The 21,119-nt window shown below is 48.5% G+C and overlaps 1 protein-coding gene across 1 annotated transcript in view; it reads right to left on the bottom strand.

The window, feature by feature from the left end:
- Nucleotides 1-12,934, bottom strand: part of TET2 (tet methylcytosine dioxygenase 2) — a 74,989-nt gene extending 62,055 nt beyond the window's left edge. The window contains exon 1 of the mRNA XM_075500664.1: nt 12,828-12,934. Within this exon, the coding sequence (XP_075356779.1) occupies nt 12,828-12,857 (30 nt within the window). The 5' untranslated portion in view covers nt 12,858-12,934. The remainder of the gene's footprint in view (nt 1-12,827) is intronic.
- Between the last annotated feature and the right edge of the window lie 8,185 nt (nt 12,935-21,119).

Raw genomic sequence — 21,119 nt, 5'->3', positions numbered from 1 at the left:
GTGGAAAACTCTCTCATGGTGGCAATGATATTTCAAAACAGTTTGGGAGCAAAATCATCTGCCTCGAACGTCTGATGTGTTCTCAGAGCCTGCGCTCGGTACGAGCGCCTCGCCGTTCCTTCCCAGCACTGGCGATCTAGGTCACCCGCGCGCGCGGGATGCGGCATTCGCTGGCTCTTTCATAACTGCCCGTAAGAGTTCTGGGGTCATGTTTGTAAACAGTGCTGCCATGTGCGCGTAAGCACGTGGCGAGACACCAGCATGACCTGGAGCGCCGAGCGGAGAGGTAAACCTTGGCGCTGGTGTCGATGTCGCTAAGCCAACTAGCGCCAACTCTCTCGCTGGCGCGCGCCCCTCGCAGCCCTGTGAAACGCTGTGGCGGGTTATTTGAGGGGCAAATGGGAACCTTTTTCCTGTACGTGGCACATGTGGACGTGTGCTAATGTTGATGGTGTCCAGGCAGGTTCCTTCTCTCAGGCAAATGGCAACGCTGAATTGTTCTCAAGAAAAATAAAACTCATTTCTGCCCTAAGTCACTGAAATTGGAGCCAGCGTGGTCCCTCAAAACAATGCAAAACTATGGCTATTAGGAAAAAGAATTGTCTAAGGGCACATTGCCAAAGTTTCCAAAATGACTTCAAAGACAGATAACCAAGACTTCGTGTCTGTAATAGCGTTTTGCTGGCTTTGCACTGATGAAATTAAGACCACGTTTCAGGCATTTGAGGAAGTAACTCCTAAATTATTTCTGTTTATCAGTAGAAGTTGCATGAAGCTAGATACGAGCAGTACAAACAAAAGTCACAAGTCTTTCATTTCCCCTTACGAGAAATTAGCAGATACAGCCACCCAAAGCCTATGGAAAGTTTCATCTCACCCTGGCCACGCATTTTATATGCTTCAAGAAAAAAAAAAAAAGCGGGGAGCGAGGGAGGGAACAGCCTGTGGTCGCCATCCCTCCCTCCTATACCGGCTCTGTTTCAAGTGCAGCTGTAAGTCCCATTTGCTTTGACCTTTGCTGGGAGAGCCGAGAATAGGACAAAGAGTTAAAGTGTTACCAGTCCCTGCTGAGTCTGCACTTCTCGGCCAGGCAAGCCAGAGAGCGGCTGGAAGAGGGTGTGCACGCAGCAGAGGGTAAGCGGGAGGAGGCGCCAGGAGGGAGCGTAAAACAAAAGGAGAAAAATAAACAGTGCACACCCCGAAACAAAACAGGGGAACAAGTACAGAAAAATGCTCATCTTTGAAGAGCATGAACTTTTCTGTTTGTTTCCCTCCATGTAGTTATAGCTTGTTATCTGAACTCAAGGTACAGTAGATATACGAGTCCTTGAACTCTGAACTCGTGAGGAGAGCAGCAAAAAGTAAGTCAATACAATTTTAGCTGAGCGGCTGGAAAGAAGCATGCTTTGTCTTTTTGTGCCTCAGCTATGGGAGGCCATTTAATGCAGCAACACCAGCTGTTCAAACCTCTTTCTTGCTGTATGCCAATGGCCTGCTAAAACAAAGCAAAACCAAGGCAGCCTTCTCCGAGTGATAATGCAACTGTGGTTTCAAATACTAGCTGCTCCAAGCTACTTACATTTTGTTGAGACCTGTCTCTTAAACCTGGACAAAAAGTGGTCCCCGATTTGTTAGCAGGAAATAAAAAAAAAAAGTGCCCATTCATTTCTACAGGCTTTCTGAAATCCTGCCCTACTGTAAATGTTACCCAATTCCCTAATAGCATCTCTGGAAAGCAGAAAAGTACCTTCCTCGCTGTTGCGTGTATGTCTAGCTAGCGCTCGCCACTGCTACTACTCTATCGAGCAATAAAGTTTCTATTTTTGACTCACTGTGGACGACCTTGCTCTAAACCCCTGGCCTGAATATTGCTTAAATGTAAAATGAGCAAACCCGAACGAGCTAGCAGACTCCGCCAGCCCGTCACAGCCCTGCCTTTGGCCACGACTGCTACGAGCAGCCGCGGCGGCGGGTGAAAAACAGGGGCTCTCGCAAGCCGCGCGAAGGGAGCTCGGCCCTGCAGCGTGGCACCCTCTCGCCCGTTACGCGGCACCTCGGGGACGCCTGGGAGGGTGTTTGTAAACAGCGCGGCCACGTGCACGCAAGCCACGTGGGGGCTCGGCCAGCTGAACCTCCAAACTGCCGTGGGGAAGAGGAGCAACTGGGGGAAGCAAGTCCGAATGCTCCCGCTCCATCTTTTTCCAAAGTAGTTTGCAGCGCTATCGGATCTCTAAACATGGCAGGGAAAAAGCCATCTGTCCTTCACGGTCAACCGCCTCTGTCAGCATCCAGAGACGCTGCATGAGCTAAATTACCCATTGGATTTTATTTCCAAATGCATTTCATCATGGATTGTATCACGAGTCTGTGAATGTGCTGAAGTTACTTAGGGTAGGCTCTCGGTTAAATGCACTACATACCAAACCAGGCAGGCTGAGCTATGACTAGCCACAGCAAAGGAACTCCAAAAGACCGGAGAGAGACAACATTAAAATTTATCACCTCCGATTCAGGTCTAGGAGATAACAGGTGACTGTTGCACAGAAAGCTATGAACACTGCTAAGGTTGTGTCACCTGCATGGGTTTGTGCATCCCGTCTCCAGCAGAGAGATTTCTGACATCAAATTAAAGTTGGTTTGTTTTTTTTTTTTTCCCTTTGAGCTCTGCTACCAAGTATGACATCAGCGTGAGGGTTTGTGAACCCTGACGAAGCTTTAATTGATAAAACAGATCAAAATGGGAGTCATGTGTTAGGTTGGAGCTGATGTACAGGAACAGTTTGCAGACTGTGGGAAATCTTGCCTGAATGAATAGGAGGATCAAGGGTATTAAAGGTTAATGGGAGTTATTGGAGTACCTACTTATTGAAATGACATTACAGAACTCAGTTTCACACACTGCAATTAACTGACACAACATACTAATTTTAATTATAATTAGCTCATTGTGAGTTTTTGCTTATTTGTTTGGGGGTGCATGGAGGCATCTGCACTGCCAGTAAACCCTTTGAGTGGAGGGTTTCAACAGTGCTGCAGCCAAAGCAGTGCGCAAAAAGCCGTCCTCTTCACTGAGGAGATAAACAACAGTATTTAATTTGCTGGGTTGTTTTGGATGAGCACTGCTGGTTTAAAGGTCTGAAGGCTTGTGCAGCAAAAAAAGAACGTGTTGTCAATCAACAGAAAATGCTACCGAAAACCAACTTCTGAAAAAAAAGTGAAAAGCTACTTGTTTCTGAGTCTAGTTTCTGTTTCTTAAAATTGATACTTCTGTTATCTTAGTAAGCAGAGAAAACTATCTGTAAACCTCTGAATGAGCAGGAAGGAGGGTATCATGGGTAAAGCACTGGGGCTTAGGAGATATGGGTTCAGTTCCCAGCTATACCACAGCTTTCCTGTATGTCTTTTAGGGTTTAAAAAAAAAAAAAAAAAAAAAGGCACTGAAATGAATGGCTCCAGCAGGGTTTGTACCACATTGCGTGATCTGTGTGTGCTTTGGCTCTCAGTTGTTGCTTATTAATTTTGTACCCTTTCTCTTAGTCTTCGCATGTTTTGCCTGCTCACACACACACCAGGTAGCAATAGCAGCTTTGCTTTATTTACTGCAAATATTTAGTTTTTTGGAAGGGAGCTGCCTGCCTCTGCTTTGCATTATAAACAAGAGTTACTAACACTCTGGCCCCTTGTGTGCTGCCAGACCCCTTTTCTCTGTCTCCTTTACTGAATTAAACAGCAAAATGGAACAAAAATGGTTTATGTTTGTACAGCCCCAAGCACAGTGGGATTCTGTTTCATGGCTGGGATATGAGGTGCCTCCTAACGTGCAACAATTAATTTCATTCTATCCACTCTCCTTATATTTAGAAGCATCAGAGCTGCCATCCTGAATTAGACTCATGCTCCAGCTTGTCCAACAAAATATCTCCAACCAGCTAGTTGCAGTTGTTTCAAGAAAAAGCATCTATTCAGTAGGTAGTTACAGACTCACTCTTCCAGAGGCAAAACTTCTTTCCAATCCATCAGCTAAAATTTATATTTTATAGCTAAAACCATGTTAACTTGCAACTGCTTTGCAAAGTTTTTTGTAAAAAGTAAAAATTAGTTTTTAGCTTCTATACCTGCCTCTAAGTCTTTCTATCAATTTCTTCTCCCTCCCCTCCTCAAAGAAAAAATACCCCCAAAACTACTTTTTTTCAGTTGCTGCAAAGTATGTGACTGACTAGGTGCCTCACTCCTGCAAGTGTCTCTACATAGGCAGACTGTTAACAGCTCTGTGAGCCCAACAAAAATGAATAGGGCTTTGTGAAAATGGCAAGGGCTGCCATCAGTTTGCAGAATCACAAGCCAGCTGACAGCATTGGGGGGGAAAAAACAAGCCAGCTATACCTAACATCTTGTCAACTGCACAACATAGGCACAGCGGAAAAATACACAGAAATCTGTGTTTTCCTACCTGGTCTCACTTCTCAGGCACTACACATAGTAATAGAGAGAAAGAAAATAGATCAGCACAATTCTTATTTTTTCTACTACATTCTCACACCTACGAAAGCTTCTTCTCTGCATTAAGGATTACAGGGAAGCAGAAAAGTACAGGTCCAAACTTTTTTAAAGAGAACAAACGTTCTGTGGAAAGTATGGAGAGTGTCATAGAAACAAGGGAGAACTGAAAGGCTGTATTTATCTGTTTTGTGCATTTTTCATGTTTATAAATACCAAGAAGGCTTTTCCCTATTTGGTCAATATTTTCATTTGCTCCTGGGTATGTGAGGTGTACACTCGCAAACTGACTGTGCATGGAATGGAGACTCACTAGCATAGGTTTTCTTTCCCCCAAAATGTCTACTGGTTATATGAGTTAAATAAGTGTAAAACCTGACCCTTTTCAGTTGCTCAACTTTCATGTTTTTGATTTTTACTGTTGCCATTTTAGTAATACTTCAGACCTTTCAGGGCAGACAAACTGGAAATCAAACAGACAAGCATGCAAAGGAGTGCAGTGGGAACAAAAAGTTGGTCATTTGAAAAGAAAATATGTTAAGGTCTGTAATACATACACACACACGCACCCCCACTTCTCCAAATCCCAGGGAGAGAAGAGTCCAATGTATTTTCCAGCTTTCATACGTTCTCTTTCAGGGATAAATTGCATTCCTTTTATTGAGCTACACATGCACTTTAAGCTTCAAGGAAATATCTCACTTCTGTGAACTTTAGTAACTTTGGGGGAAGGGAAGCAACTCCTGCTTTACTGCAACAATTCATTTTCTTCAATTTACCTGGAGCAGGACAGTAATGCTACTTGCACACAAGAGGAAATATGCAATGATTAGTTTCTCCTTTTTGCTTACATAAGAGCTGAAAGAGTTTTGTGTCCTTTGGCAAGTATAAAAATTGTATAACTTCAAAGTATGTGACTTCAAACACAAGTGAAGTAGCACTGAAAGAACAAACAGATTAAACAAAGATGAAAAAAAGCATCAGGGGCACAAAATGGGGCGAGTGCTGCACGAACAGTTGTCTCTCGTGCTAAGGGACAAATATGGAAAGTTATTAAAGGACACTGAAGTTGAGGGCAAAACTCTCCCATCAGCATCAGGCCCAGAGTTAACGTTTACCCTTTGATCTCTCTAACAGCACTAAAAGTGGCAAGAGAAGGAACAAATAGTCAGTGTAAACTCAGCAATGGCTTTGTCACGTATTCTCTCATGTATTCTTTATTCTTGCTTGCTACCTTCTGCTACCCAGCTGCTGCAAGAGTAATGGGAACTGTGGGTCAAAAAGAAGTCAGAAAACGAAAGGAGGTGAAGAGCTTAGTGAAACAGAAGCAGGTTCTGCATGTGACCCAAATAATTGTCTTGCAAATGAGAGGACAGGTGAGAAAGAAACCACTGGAGCGTAACAACAAAAATACAGTGATTGTAATCGACATTAACATAAAATGGAAGCAACCAATGTGAACATACAACTATCACAGAAGTCACGTGTCTAACAAGATCTGTGGAATGGCCTTCGTACTCTGTTGTATGATGGTGAATACCATGACTCATCTAGACAAATTCGGAATATGGAAGAGCCACTTGTACCAACTGCTTCCTCCCTGCAAGGAAAAACCAGTTCTTAGGATTCATTTTGTAAAGCAAGTGATGTGCTTTAGCATACTGTCCCTAGCGCTTGCTGCAAAACTGCATGAGAAAGTCTGAAAAACGTGCATGGGACTGGAAAATAATGTTTCTGGATGAGGAGCAGAACCTCTGCTAATAAGGTCCCACAGTGCAGGCACGGCATAGGCTTCAAGTGTCTCCGGAGACCAGAACCTGTCTGACAGCTTTGGTTTAGGTCCACAGGGGAGGGCATGAAACACATTGTCAGTTGGGTGCTTCTGACCAGCTACTATGTATTTTCAGCTGTGCTTCCTCAAACCATCTTGGCAAGATAACCCCAATAATTACCACCACTTCTTCTCCCTCTTTTTTTTTTTTTTTTGTTTTTTTAAACAACAGATTGGTGGCATTATTCATTTGGTTCAGTAAATGCAGAAATCTCTACCAAGCTTCTTATGTCTAATGGAGATCCAAAACTTGCTTCGCAGTGGTATTAGCTTTCGTAACAGCAACGCCTCTTTGTGTCAACACGTCTCACTAAGTAATAAAGACTTTCAGCTATTTGATTTTACTTATAAAGTTAGTAGGATTCATGATTTCTTTTTTGTTCTTTAAAAAGGGAATTGTTCTAGTATTCTAACAAGCAGTGAGTCATGCCTAATTAAGGAAAAAAATATATAACCATTTACGGTGGGATTCTTGTATTGCAAAGAGCTGTTTTGTCATGAAAGCTTTTGGGGATTTAATTCCTTATAAATTTTTTAAAAGGGGAGGTGGGGCAGGGAAATGATTTGAAACCTTTGCAACAATTCTCTTAACCCCTATCTCCTACTCGGGATCAGTCCGTTCCAGGCAAACGCGCCAACACAGCCCAGATTGCGCTCAAGTGGGGGGAAAAAAATACAGCGGCGTCTGACAGAGGAACCAGCCATCTAGAATGCAACACAGATGCAGAAAGCTCAGCCAAAACCCAAACTACGATATGTTTTCTTAAACTCTGCATTTTTTATTTCTTTCCCCTTCCTCCGTTGCCCGTGAGGACCAGGGGCATTCCTAGAACTCTGTTCTCGCTGGCTGCGTCAAGGCAGCTGCCGAGGATGCTGGGACACTGTTTGTAAACACTCTAACCACGTGCGTGCAACCACATGGAGAGTCATCGTCCTGACCTAAACATCTACCCACTTGGTAAGCTGGGGTATTACTGCAATGGAGCCAAATCCTTCTCCAACGCAATGTGACAGAGCAGCTCACGCCAGGACATTAGAAGACAAAGCTCGGACTGTTTATGCATTATTAGAAAGGAGATTAAGCAAAGAAGTTGTTTAAATTCTAGTCATCGAAATGTATGTTTAAGCATAGGGTAACTCATGTAGAGTAAAGAATGCACAAGCATTATCCTCTTTATACGTCTGCGAAAAATTCAACTTAAACCTGGAAGCTTCTCCTCCCCCATGCATACAACTGGTGAAACCAATATTCATATGCTGGGAGCCCACGTGGAATATATTTGAGGTTAGAGGCAATGCTGTAGAACATGTGAAAATATTCCATGTTGTCCAAATTGCATCATAGCAATTAATCAGAAAATGCCGAGGCTACTGCCTTGTACCCGTGGAAGACACTTGCAAGGGCTACTTGGTTATTTAGCTATTCCTGGTTATCTTAGCTATCTAACGCTCACCTGCTCACTTCTTTGTTAATTCTCTGAAACTGTCTTAAAAGATATGCTGTACTTGATTAGGATTAAAATGCTGAATTTTCCTTTCTTGCCAAATTTGAGCATAGAACAAGCCTATTCCTTTGCACACTGCAACAGAAATGCTGCCTTTTATTATTTTTTTTTTAAATAAGAGGAAAAAAAGAGATACACCAAGAATTAGGTCAAACTGAAGCCTCAATACAGCAAGCCTTTATTTATTTGTAAGAATAATCCTACCAGGGTTTCTTGCCATATGCATGCTACAGGGCAACAACACTCCAACTTGGAATCCACACCTCCACAGAAAACTTTGTTTTTGAAGGACAGCCTGAATTTTGTTCAGGTTGCTAAGATGATTCAGCTTTCTGGAAGGTGTTTGACAGAGATGAACAAGCCTGCTTCAAAAAGACAGACAGGAATATAAATCTTTATGGTTTTTAACTCTTAAAGTGTTTTCAAAGCATAGCAACTTTCTTTAAATTGTCCCCAGATTTAAAATCCTTTACTATGAACAACTAGCAGAACACTCTTTCTGATCCTCTTATAAGGCAGAGCATTTTTTTAAATTCAAGAACAGTGTGAGATACGTGGGTGAAATTAGTTAGCTGTTCTTCCTATTTCTCAAAGCTTGTTTTTTCTCTACCTTCCTTCTGTTACTCCCTGCTACGTAATGTGAGGCACATTCCCAGTATTTTAATCCACACAACCTTTTTGGGTCAGTCATCAGCTGTCCTTGGGATTAGTCCAGCTGATGCTGGAGGTTCAGAATTTTATTCCTTAACCCCATCACCTCTGTCTCCACCCACTGAGCAATTCCTTGGGAAAATGAGTGATTTTTTTTTTTTTTTTTTTTTTTTTAAGAGACTTGTCTACCCTAAGGGAAGGCAGAAGTGACTTCTTTTCAATGGGTGACTGAGAAAATGATTACTCATGGTACTTTCCATTTGTAACATTTTATTGTCTAGGATACTGGGACAAGCTATGCAAATTGAACATACAAGCAGTGATGATCGGAAAGTGTAACAACGGGAACTATGGCAACTTGTTACTAGTTACTTGTTCAGTGTTCAAAAGGGTACTTTTCCTGCAGAATATCATTAAATGAGTAAGAAGGTACTCACTGCCTTATGGAGCATGGGATCGGAATAATGCTACAAGTGTGATTGATTCATATAATTCCCTTTTTGGCTTTCAGCCATGATGCAGTCATATGCTTTATCTCTGTTCAGACTACAGCTTTTTTTTTTTTTTTTTTTTAAATAATGAATCATAGTACATCCCACTCCATTTCAGAACCAGCACATTGCCTTTCAAAATGATGTCACAACACTTACTGCTGCTGGCTGACTGCCTTAACAGCAATCAGAGAGCTGGACTAAATAAATACTGTATATTATTTGGCAAAATCATTTGTGGTTGTGTTCTCCAGCACAGTTTCCAAGATAACCACCAACTCTACTTGAGACTTGGCAACTTCGTTCTACCACTTTCAGGCTCCAATTGTGAAGCTGGCTTACAGATGCTGCTACCACGCTTAGAGCTACTGTGTGGCAGTCAAGTGAGAGAGGTAGAAGGGTCACTTGCTGTGACAAGCCAAATTTGACAGCTCATCTGAAATTCCACCTTGAAAAATGGACAATTTTTTAAAGAGGACCTTATTTAGCTCCTGTAGAAACACAAGACACATCTTCCACTCGGAACAAAACGGAGCAAGGGATTTAAAGTCACTGCTTAGGCACACTCTGAGAAAACCACTCTACTGCCCATGCAAGTAACTTAGAAGTGAAGCACTCCCTGTAATCTCAAACAGACAGGGTCGAGAACATTAGTCAAACCCAAACTTCATGTTTTTCAACACGTGAGCAGCAGATTTGTTCCAAAACATGGTGAGGTTCCCCCCCTCCCCGCCTTTAGGGCTGGCTGGCTGTTGCTAGTATTTAAAGGAACCGTATGGGAGACAGAGTCCCAGCAGCATCTGAAGTGCTCGGGGCAAGAGGGAATGGTCCCTTCCAACTCCGGCAGCTGAAATCCCCATTCCAGCAGCAACTACAGGGTCTCCCGATTCTGCACGCAGAAACCAAAACATAAATGTTTTGGTTTATGTTTCAGTTTTTTAAACAACCTCCTATTTCTGTTACCCAATGCAGCACTGGTACCAACAAGAGACCTTGGAAATCTGTCCGTCATAATAACTCCTCAGCGGGCACACGTTTCTTGTTCTTTAAACAATGTTGACATGCCAAAGTCTAGGACCATGTGCACTATATCAAAACAATACCAGTTTCCCTGGCTAAAAGCCAGGAATCAGCACAATGCCAAAGTCCTTGTTAAAAGCCTTACTACGAACAGTGACAGTTTGGCAAATTCAGGAGCCTCAGTGTCTCCCACTCAACCTTTTCTTCTTTTGAAGATTTGTTAATAATTAGTTCTGAAATAGGCAATAGAAAACCACTTTCTCAGGTTCCCTGGATGCATTCACAAAGTTTGTTGATGTCGCTTCCCAAAATGAAACAACTATTTTCACTGAAAGATGACTTTTGTGTTCTTCATTTCATGTAAACAGCAGTTTAGTCCCACCACCTAAACGCTGTTATTTTTCCACATCTTTGCCCTCACTTTTTTTCCTCCTCCCTGCACCCTGGTTGCTAGATTTAAATGTTTTCTGACTTCACTGGCAGGGTTCAGGCTACACTTTCCGTGACACTGAGGAAGAGAGACAAAATATTGCCCAACAGTGATTTATTTACATTGGTTCCAAATTGCTGCTTTTCTGCAGGATAAAATCTAAGAGGCGTACATTCTTTCAAAGTGTTAACAGCAGCAGATCTGGCAGACCAAAAGTTCTTGACTTGCTAGATTTAACAATGTTTTCAAGACACAACAGGCTTAAATATAATAGAAAGAATATAATTTGGGAACAGGAAAAGAAATATACAAAACTGCCTTAACACAGATGCAGCAAAATAGTATCAGTGTTTGTATCCAGTTTGAGTCTTTTGAAAAAAATCAGATATTTAGTAACTGAGAAGTGAAGTGTCAAAGGACAGCACCAACCAAAGTGCCATGTGTTTGAGAAAGAAAGAGCTGAAAGAAGTAGCGTTTCTGTATGACAGTCTATTAAAAACTGTTACCTGACCATTGTTAGTCACAGAGCTTTAGTGATGATACACAAATGGTAACCTATATAGAAACTGCAGAGGCTTACCTTTATTTGGAGGGGTGCAAGAAATTAACTGTGAGGTGACCAGGAGAAGAAAAAAAACCACCAAGAATGAAAGAAGTTTTGGGAAATGTAACGACAGTTGAGGAGCAAGCAGCTCCTTTGAGCCTACGGGCTCAAAGAAACGTGCTCATTTTCTGTGGCTACTGGTAAAAGGAACAAATACGTTCATCACACACCACTTAAGGAAATTTGTCTAACTCCCAGAAGATAAGAGAAGGAATGATTTATAATCTACCGTCAGCCTACCATGCCGAGGGCGTCTCTTAAAAGGACACTGCATGTACCATGGTGTTGTTTTTGCCACCTTTTATTCAGTCAAATCCCCCTCTAACTCGAGTTTATACATGACTCTTGACCATTAACATCTCCCTGTTGAGTATCTTCGGCAACCACGTCCTGTTTTGCACTTTTACAACCTCCAGAGAAAGTGCCGTAGTGGAATACACATGCAGATACACAAGTGAATATACATGTTACTACACTCACCCCCTGCTGCAGTAAGTCAACCTGCCATTAACATGCAAATAGAATGGCCTCATTAGCCGACAAACAACACCCACTGACCTGCTTTCACTAAGGACAATATCTCCTCATCTCTAAAACTCTTCAACTTCACACCAAAAAAAGAAAAAAAAAAGAAAACACCTATGCCGAACTGATATTCAGAGCTGCTGATCGCTGCTCAAAGCCTGCACATTTGCATGTCGCTCATCATGGAAAACAAATCTTGTGATGAGATCTTTGGTTGCAACATTTCGATGGAAGCACGCTAGACCACATCACTTCTCCCTTCACCTCACTCTCTGAAAAGGAAAATTACTTAGCAGAAAAGGGTCTGCTAAATTTCCAAGATTCAAACCGCGAGCCGAAAAGCCTCCTTTTAACTAAGGGCACGAAAATGACTGCCAGTGTCTAAGGGGGCGATTTAACGCCAGTAAATGCCACGATGCGAGCACACAGTGCCGCGCGTCCGACTTACAAACGTGGTAAGGTTGTTGCTCTTGTCTGTCATCTGGCGGGGAACAAGTCTGACCTCGCCGAAAGCGTTATTTTAGGGGAACATGCACGAGAAAGTAATTTTTTTCTCTTCCCGTGGCCACATTGTGCAAGTGGCCCCGGCAGCAGGATTTAGCAACGCGGACAAAACGCGCGTGTAGACCGCACGGAAAAAGGAAGGCCTCGCAGCGAGCCCCCCCCCACCCGCACACACTTCTCCCTCGCCCCCCAGGAGCGGGTTTCGGTCCCCCCCTCCCCAAACTCCGCAAGCCCCCCCGCCCACCCTTTCCCGGGGGATGCGCCCGCCTTTGTGCCCGGCCGGGGCCGGGGAGCGGCACAAAGCCGGGGCCCGCCGCCGCCCCGGCCCCCCGGCCGCGCTCCGCGGGGCTCTGCGCGGGGGCGGCCCCGGGCAGCCGGGCAGCGGGGGTGGGAAGGCCGGTCCCCGCGGGGCGCAGCGCCGCCCGGGGCGCGGCGGAGGGGAGAGCGGGGCAGCGGCGCGGCGGGGAGCCGCCGGCCGGCCGGAGGGGGCTCAGCGGCGGCGGGGCGCCTCCCGCCGCCGCCCCCGTCCCCCCGCCGCCGCCGCGCAGACAAAGGCGCGGGGAGGGGCGGCGAGGCAAAGTTGGGGGCCGGCCCCGAGGGGAGGGGGCGGCGGGGGCCCGCGGCGCCCCCCGCCGCCTCTGTCAGTCAGCCATGTTGGGGGAGCCGCGGCGGCGCCCACCCCCCGCCGACACCCAGCGGCGCGGCGCGGCCCCCCGACACCCCCGGGGGACCGGGGGGAAGGCGGCCGGCGCGGGGGGCCCGCTCTGACCTCTGCCGCGTCCCTCAGCCTTGCCGACATCCAGCACGCACAGCCGGGCGCCGCGCTCCCCGCTCCTACAGGGCCGCCATCTTGCTTCCTTCTGCTCCTTGACGAAAGCGGCCGGGCCCCCGCATCAATATGCACGCGGCGCCCTGACGTCGGCGCCCGCCCCGCGCGCCGCGCCGCCCCGCGCGCGCAGCACACCCCCCCTGCACCCCCCTCCACGCGGCGCCGGGCGCCCCCGTGCAGCGGCAGCGGGGGCGCCCCCCTCCCCGGCCCCGGCCCCGGCCCCGGCGCGACCGCGGGGCCGCGGCCCCGCCTGGGGCTTTTTTCCGGCTGCTGCCGCTTTTTGGCCTTGTGGGGGCTTTCCCCCTTTGCCCCTCTCCCCCCCACGCTGTTTCTGCTGTCGCCTCTCGCTGCGCACCGTTTTGCGCCCCGCGCTGCGCGGGAGCTGGTGGGTCCGTGGGGCACGGCGGGGTGCAGGGTGCCGCCCGCCAGCGGCAGCCCCCGCCACCCGGGGCACCCCCCTCCCGCGTCTCCCCCTCCCCGGCCGCTCTTTCCCACGGGCGGCTGCGGGGCCCGGGACTTCTTCCTCGGGCTGCCTTCCCCCGGCTGCGGCCGGGGGCTTGGGGACCGGTAACGCCGCTCGGTAGCCGGATGGCAACGGAAAAGAAAAGCCAAAAAAAAGAAGAGGAAAAATGCCCAGACCAAAAATCAATGCCCAGACCTCCCCGGGTTTCCCCAACAGTGCGTCCCGTGCCCGCAGACGCCCGGGCCCGTGTGCTGCACCGCAGCTGCGAGCGGGCATCGCTCAGCGTGGGGCCAAGCGGACACCCGGCCAGGCGAGCGCCCGCTTCCACGTGTGTGCAAACCCCGCGGCTCCCCCTGCGTGACTCCTCGCGCGTCCCCAGCGAGCGGGGCTAATGGCACCGCTCCCGAACGCTGGTTTTATTGCTCCTCGCAGGAGAACGGTTTCGCGCCCGCGACAGCTGGAGCCGCAGAAGGAGGTCTGACTGCCGGTCTCAGCCCCACGGCCCCGGCGGAGGGGCTGGGTGCCTCCCCGGCCTGCCAGCCCTCGCCAGCGGGTGACAGGTTGCCGCTGCCGGCCGCTCCGGCCGCCGCCCCGCTCCCGCGCTGCTCGCCGCCCGCCTTAGCCGGAGGAGCTGGAGCCTTTCACGGGGGCTGCGGGGAGCAGAAGTAAGAGCATGCAAAATGGCCTCTGCGGGAACCGGCGCTGGGGTTTCACACCGCCGAAACACCGCCCTGGAGTCCTGAGCGCCGGGCTGACCCTGCGGCCTCCGCTCCACGGTGCCATCCCTGCCACGCAAACTAGAGCAGCCTCCACGCTGCTCTACGCCGGCCTGCCTGGGAGGCGTGGTGGGGCGAGGCGGGGATTTTAGGAGAGCATTAGCTTCCCGGCCAGACCCTCTCCCACCTGCGTATGTGTCCTTCACCTCGGGGGTGGCAGGAGGGGGCCTGCAGGCGCTGTGCTCATCAGCGGTGCCCGGGAGAAGCTGAACCCCCAGCCGTCCCCTGCCCGGGGAAGGCAGGCTGGTGAGAAAGGGCTTTAGCAAGATGGACCGGATTTGGTGCGCTTGATGCAGATCAGAGTGATTTCTAGGAAGTTCAGGTCATCGCTGAGTAATTTGTTTTTCACATCACAGGTTGTTCTCAGGGTTTTGGTTTTGCTTTAATTTCTGTGAAACATTTCAGAAGCAGACTGGAGATAAAAGGTTGCCCTTACAACTTGCTAAAATAGCTCTGCGCTGACGGCAGAGTGTCACTCCTGTACCCGTGCCGGGCAGCTCACTCTCCCCAGCCCTCGGAAAGGTGCTGGCCTGGCTAGCCCTACGCCGTAGGAAAATACGTGGGTTTTCTAGACAAAGGTCTTTGTGTTTGCTTCCACAGAACTGACTTCAGCAGCATCTCGTGCAGCCTAAACCTGTGCAAATAGGCTCAGTCTCTGTCTCTTTTTGGAAGAGTAAATGACGCAAAGAATGGTCAAGGTCTGTCTCCATTTTGCCAGATTTTTTGCGCTTTCACAGCACTTGCTTGATTTCCAGCAGGCTTTAATCAGTATTTCAAACCCTTCTAAGTCTTCGTATTTATGAAAGCCTAGGCTTGCTTTTTCCCCTGGTGTGGCACATCCAGCTGACATCACCAGGAATAAGCACGCTCGACCTCTTAGCGGGTGCAAAGTGCTGTCTTCTCCCTGAGCCGCTCTTACAGCACCTGCAGAGACACCTCCATCCTCTGCACCGTCTTGTTCTGCCTAACCAGGGCACAGCATCCACAGGGTTCGGCCAGGCCTCTCTCTCTCAGTGCTTTTCTCCGGCATTTGCATTGCACTAGGTGAGGTGACCCTCCTTTGCATGGCTCAGATCCCTCCCGTGCCCGTGCCAGCCTTTGCGGCTGGAAAAAGCAGGTGGCTGGTTTTGGCAGGACCCTGCCACGCCGGCTGCCGGTTTCAGCAGGAGCACAGCCCTCTCTTCCCTTTGCACGAGCAAGCAGCTGCAAACCTGGCTAACTGGGTGGGGGGAAGGAAAAAAAAAAGGAAAAAAAAACCCCAAACAACCTCAAAGCCACAAGCAGGAGTTTTACACTGAGCTGGGATTCTTTTCTTTTCCGACTGTGCTCCTGTGCTGAAGATAAGAAAGAGACAACTCATGCATATCTGACCTGCACGTATGAATGTGAGAAGCGTGCATTTTTGAAATGCTTCCTGTCATAGGTGTGGTTCGCTTCTCTGTTCTTTTCTTTCTCTCTCTTTTTTTTTTTTTTTTTTAAACTTTACTGCCCTAATGACAGCCTGTTGTAATCACCAGGCTCAATAAACCCAGGAGCAGTCCTGCTGAACCAGCAGTACTGTCTTCCCTCCCGGAGCACAAGGCGCATTTACCGGAGCCTCCCCTGCTCGGCTGGGTTGTGCTCAGCTATCTTGACCTACAAGCCTCCTAATTGACCCGGTGCCCTCCCGCAGTCCTGCCACATTTTGACAGACCGCAGGATCTTTTGGCTTCCAAATCAACGGCTTTCTGTTACGCGTGCCTCTGTCAAATGCAGCTTGCTCTACAATGCACGTTTCTTGGTATCCGTTAGCAGCCTAATGAGAGGGACATGGATCTAATTTCTCCCTTGGAGTAGTTCTGTTGGCTTCAACTTATTTATTGAATGAGAAAGTTTGACCCATTTTGCTTTGCCGTATCTTTACCTGTCAAACGGGGAGAAAAAATGCCAGAACTTAGCCATAGCAAGGAGTGACTTAAAAAACCCCACACCCTCTCACCCTTAAAGAGTTGTGGGGAAAAAAGCCTTTTACCTCTTGAACGTGCTGTTCTCAGCCTGAAGTTGCGTGCATTTTTCAAAACAAGTATCTGCTGTACAGAACGGATATGCAGCTTCCTTGGAAATGCACTGAAATGCACTTAGCTCAAGCAGTATTTTGGAGCTGTTTCTAGGGCTATCCCAGCCACACTGTTTTTCTTCTCGGTCACTCTTTGCATCTGTAAGCAATGAAAAGGAAAAAAAAAAAAAAAGAAAAGACATCTCAACTGATTAAACATGTGGAGTCAGGAATCCTACCAAAAAACCCCACTCCAGACTATGTGTGTTCACTGCTATCCTTGTCAGGAACAGCTTTCGCTCCTTTTGAGATCTGCTGGGAACAGAATAATCTGCTGCGATCTCTCTGAGCAGAGCGTTGGAGCAATAAAGTCCAGAGGCCTGATTGTCACACGGTGCGACTGCAGGACAGGCGCTTGCTTGGGGGAGTCACTGCAGGTCGTGGCTGGAGCGGGGTTTCTTGCTTCCCCAAGGGGCATGGCAGCGACGCAAACGTCCATGGGCAAAATGTCAGGTAAAAAGCATCCTGTCACTTGGCAATTAGAGCATTTGTGTGTACTACGTGTAATTGCACACAATTAGATCAACGGTTTAAAAGAGCGTGGGCCTTACCCCTCTGCTAGAGGGAAGGCTTGCTCCCTGTAAGGATGTCGGGGTGGCCAGGGCACAAGCTGCAGCCAAAGTTTCCTCCTAACTCTAAAGCTGCAACGAGCAAACTTGACTGAGTTACTGAAGGAATGTAATGTACTTGGCTCCCTCAATCTCCCACATGAAACATTTAGAAAGACGTACAGTGCAAATAATTTTTCACCCTTTACCCCGCATTGAAGAATAAAGGGGGTTATATTAACTACCTGCTTCATGTAGCTTGCCGGGCCAAATTGAACTCTGACTTAAAATTTCTGTGCAAAACCCAGTTCAGAGCCATAATTAAATTGTTTCTACTGAGTCTGCAACTCTTCATGTTGTTTTATTCGTGTTTTCTTCCCCCCATGATAAAGTGTGAACAGCTATGTGAGGTGAGGGGAAACAAATTTGCTAGATAGCCCATTTCACCTCCTCGAGCAAACCCCAAGAGCCTAGAGGACCGTCAGCTGTGACATGATAGGCCTACAGAAAATCTCTTGTGTCCTTTCTCCACGTAGACATTTGTCTCTGTCTTCCACCGAGGGATGCTGGTTTCTCATGGGGCCATGTCTGGAACACAGCAGCATCCACCAGAAGCCCTACAGGGACAAGGTGTGGGAAAGGCAACGGGACCGGTTCAGCGAGCCATCCTTTTGCTTTGGTTTATACTTTCAGCAGGGCTTTTCCAGGTCCCGAGACATCCGCTTGTCCATGTGCTCGAGAGCCCAGCCTCAGAGCTGAGGGATCAGACTGATGCTGGGGCTGCAGCCATGCCGGCAGGCAGCGGGGCGATGGTCCTGCCGGACTCCAACACAACAGGACGCCGCTTTAGTTTTTCCCTGAATTCACCAAAGATCACTTCCCTGGACAGGAAGGGGCTTTTCCAGGACCACACAGATGAGATGGTGCAGAGGAAACATGGGGGGAGCCCGATCTGTTTGCAGTAGCTCAGTGTGGAGTTTGGGGAGCAAGGTGCCCAGCGGCTGGGGTGCCTGCTGGGACGACCGCGAAGCTGCGGTGTGTTACCCACCCAGCGCCGGCGGTCTGCTGGTGGGAGGCGCGCGTCTCCCGGTGATGGAGAAGAGCTGCAGATGGTTCAACTTTTCAGCCCTTGGCTTTTTGCCGATGGTTGTAGATGTCTTTATGCTGCTCTTCAGCGTTTATGGCTCTGAAGGTGACTGTAGCCTCGTGATTGCTCGGGCGTTTGCGGCTGGAAAGCCTGAATCTGGGCACCTCAGGCACCGGCTGGGCAGCGCCTGTCCTCAGGACTGTGGCCGGGACGCACGCCCCGGGGCGAGGAAGGCCCTGGCCTGGGAGCAGGGGTAAGGGAGGCTTAAGGAGAGGTGAAGTGGGAGGACCCTCTGCAGCTCTGCAGGTACCGCTTGTCCTTTTGGGTCCTTAGGCTTGCTTTTCCACGGCTGTGGGAGTAATATCTTGAATCCTTCATGCAAGGGAAGCGGAGATTCCTCTCATGGGCCTGTAGAGGAAGGTGCGGGCTGAGGGATGGAGGCCGGGTCTCTGGTTTCTCCTGAGGAGTGGCACTTTACTTTGTTGACTTCCGGGAATAACCTTCCAAAAAAAGGCCAAAAGCTGACCCGCAAAGAAAGGGTTCTCAGCAGTGTGTGTAGATGCGGGATGAAACCGAGCTGGTGACATTCAGGACCAAAGCCAACTCTCCCTGCTCTGCTCATCCAGTGCCCAGCCTGCCTTAGGTGTCTCCACTCCCGGACTGCAGGGCCCTTGGGAGGGCAGCAAAGCTGAGAAAGCAAATGAATCAACCCAGTACCACAGACCAACATACGCAGGGGGACAAGAGCAGAGTGCGGGGGAGCCCTTCCCCAAAACATCTGCCTCTGGGAGCAGAGGCGGCAACCAGTCTTGCTCCATCAGCCTTGCTTGCCGTGGCTGAATGCTCTCCCACACACGAATGCCTGCTGTAGCAAAGCATGGTGAGCCGTGCAGCATCTCTGTCAAGTACATACGCAGCCATCAGAAGTTTCAAAACCCCACCATCGCCATCAATCCAGCTCTGGGGAGGAAAGCCGCGCCGGTGCAGAGCTGCGCCATTACCCCTCCACGGTATCGTTAAAGCAATGGCGTGAGACTGGGAGTGCTCCTGCCCGGTGCCACCAGCCCTCCAGTGTCGGGCTCTGTATGTAACAGCGTGCGTCTCTCACTGCCTTTCCGGGATAAAGCAACATTTGGTAGCTGTGTCCATCGATTCGCTGATTGTTGGAGGAATTAAAATCCTTTGATAACCCGTGAGCTGTGAGCATTTTACTGCTGCGTGAATAGCTAAGGGCTCAGGTGGACTGAGCTGCCAAATCCCTTTACTGAAATTTTTCCCTGCCTTCTCTACTGACATTCGGTTTTCTTCTCGTCTTCAAAGCCCTCCACAGCCTTGTGGTTGGCACCCGGGCGTGCATCCTCGCATGCTGCCCACGGGGTCTGCTGCACCACCCGGCGTAACCTGCACCGCCCGGCGTAATCGCTGGCAGCCCTCGCCCTGCGGCTCCACAGCGGTGTTACGGGACAGACAGGCGGACGAGGCCATGGAGTCTCCTACGTGCTCTCCCTGGTCTCTGCTGGTGGCAGTGATGGAGAAGGATCCCTCATGTATGAGCCCTCAGTAGCTGCATGAGCAGAGCCTGTGCGAAGCGGGGACGGGTGCGGGAGGCTTTGGTGCTTCTGTTTCCAATATGGACACCAGTAGCGATGGCTCCAGCCAACACAGTGTTGCTCCCGGGCCCTGCCTTCTCCTCAAGTTTACCGAAAAGTGTCCCAGTTTGAATGGTGGTTTGTTTCCAGGGGCCACTTTGTCCTCTGTCCCTGAACGTGACTTTTGGTCAACTACGAATTGAAGGGGATGGATGGAGGGCTAAATTCCTATGGGTGCTGATCCCTGAGAGGTGCTCAGCATCTTTTCTCCTTGGAAACTGACTCTGGCTCCCTCAGAAAATCAGGGTAGAAGATGAAGGAGGGACTGAGCACTTACCTCCTGCAAGCACATTTTCAAATTGGGTGTCTGAAGACAGGCTCCCTGGGTCTGTAGTTAGGCACCAAGGAAAGGTGGCTTTGTTTCAGGTGACCTTGATGTCTGCTGGTGTCACTAGTGACAGTCTCAGGGAATCAGTACCAGTCACATTTAGTTAGATATTTTCCAATATATAGATTCAACATGCAACTTTAGATATCAGGAATTTGGTCATTTTCTGTAGTTCATCTCACAAGTAGGAGGGAAGAGGTCTTGCCGTTGACTTGGAGAAGCCAAGGAGATGTGCTACATTTTGCAGTGCAGCCTGTGATTTCCTGGCAGATAGGAAAGCTGGCTACTAAGAAAGTCCTGCAAAGGGAAAAGCGCTGAGGGAAAACCAGGAGGGGCTGATGAAGTAGCTAAACCAGGTGACACACAGAGGCCTGGGCTGTGATACAGCAATTGATGATTTTTAATCATCATTTGCCTGTTTAACAAGCTCGGTGGGACTTGACTTGTTGGTTTTCCTTCTCCCAGCACATCCAGAGGAGAAGCCCAAACCTAACCACGGGGTTGCCATCGCCCCCATGATTCGGAAACTCTCAGCCTCTGAGTGGAAGCGACTGTGTCACTTTTGTTCACACCCTTAGTGCAGGCATAATTATATTGAGTTAAATCCTGCTTAAATCAATTTTGCCCTATAAATAAAAGCTATGTGCAAAGCTAACTGCTTTGCAGTGTGCATTTAAGCAGCTAAATGGTGTTCAAAAGCAATGTAAATGCTTGTGTACCCGTGATCTCGTTAGTGCAGGTTTTCTAATCTAGAAGCAATGTATAAAGAAGATAAATGTTATAGCTGTCTTTGTCTCTTTTGATTTCCTTCTCTGGCAGAGCAGTTTGTCTGTGGTCCTAGCTGAGCTGTCAGCTTGCTTTGATTTTTTCTTGCATGCCTGCTACTCTTTTAGGCAGGGAGTCGGCACCGTAGCTCCTCAGGGGCAAGAGGTCTGGGTTCGGACATGACCTGGCAATAGCCTGGGGTTTTGCAGCCTGGGGAAGGAGCTATGCGTTCGGTCCTTTTTTCTTTTTTGGTGAATGTGGGGATGTTACATACAGTCTTCCTTCCTCCCTTCTTCAAAAAGCTGCAGAAAAGCTCTGCTGAAAAATGCAGGCATACATTAGACACACAGTCACCACATTATATGTATTAAAATGTACGTTTTTGTCTGAGGATTTGAAGAGCAAGAGGAATAGCCTGGCAGGGCTCTGTAGCTACGAGGCACCAGCAGAAGTCCTTGCCACCTTGAGCAACTTAAAAATAAACAACCCAAATTCTGTCTTCTTTTGGGGGGTTTGGACAG

The sequence above is a fragment of the Mycteria americana genome, chromosome 4 (genome assembly GCF_035582795.1).
Source record: "Mycteria americana isolate JAX WOST 10 ecotype Jacksonville Zoo and Gardens chromosome 4, USCA_MyAme_1.0, whole genome shotgun sequence".
Taxonomy (NCBI): domain Eukaryota; kingdom Metazoa; phylum Chordata; class Aves; order Ciconiiformes; family Ciconiidae; genus Mycteria; species Mycteria americana.
This window is presented reverse-complemented; position numbering and strand designations above follow the sequence as displayed.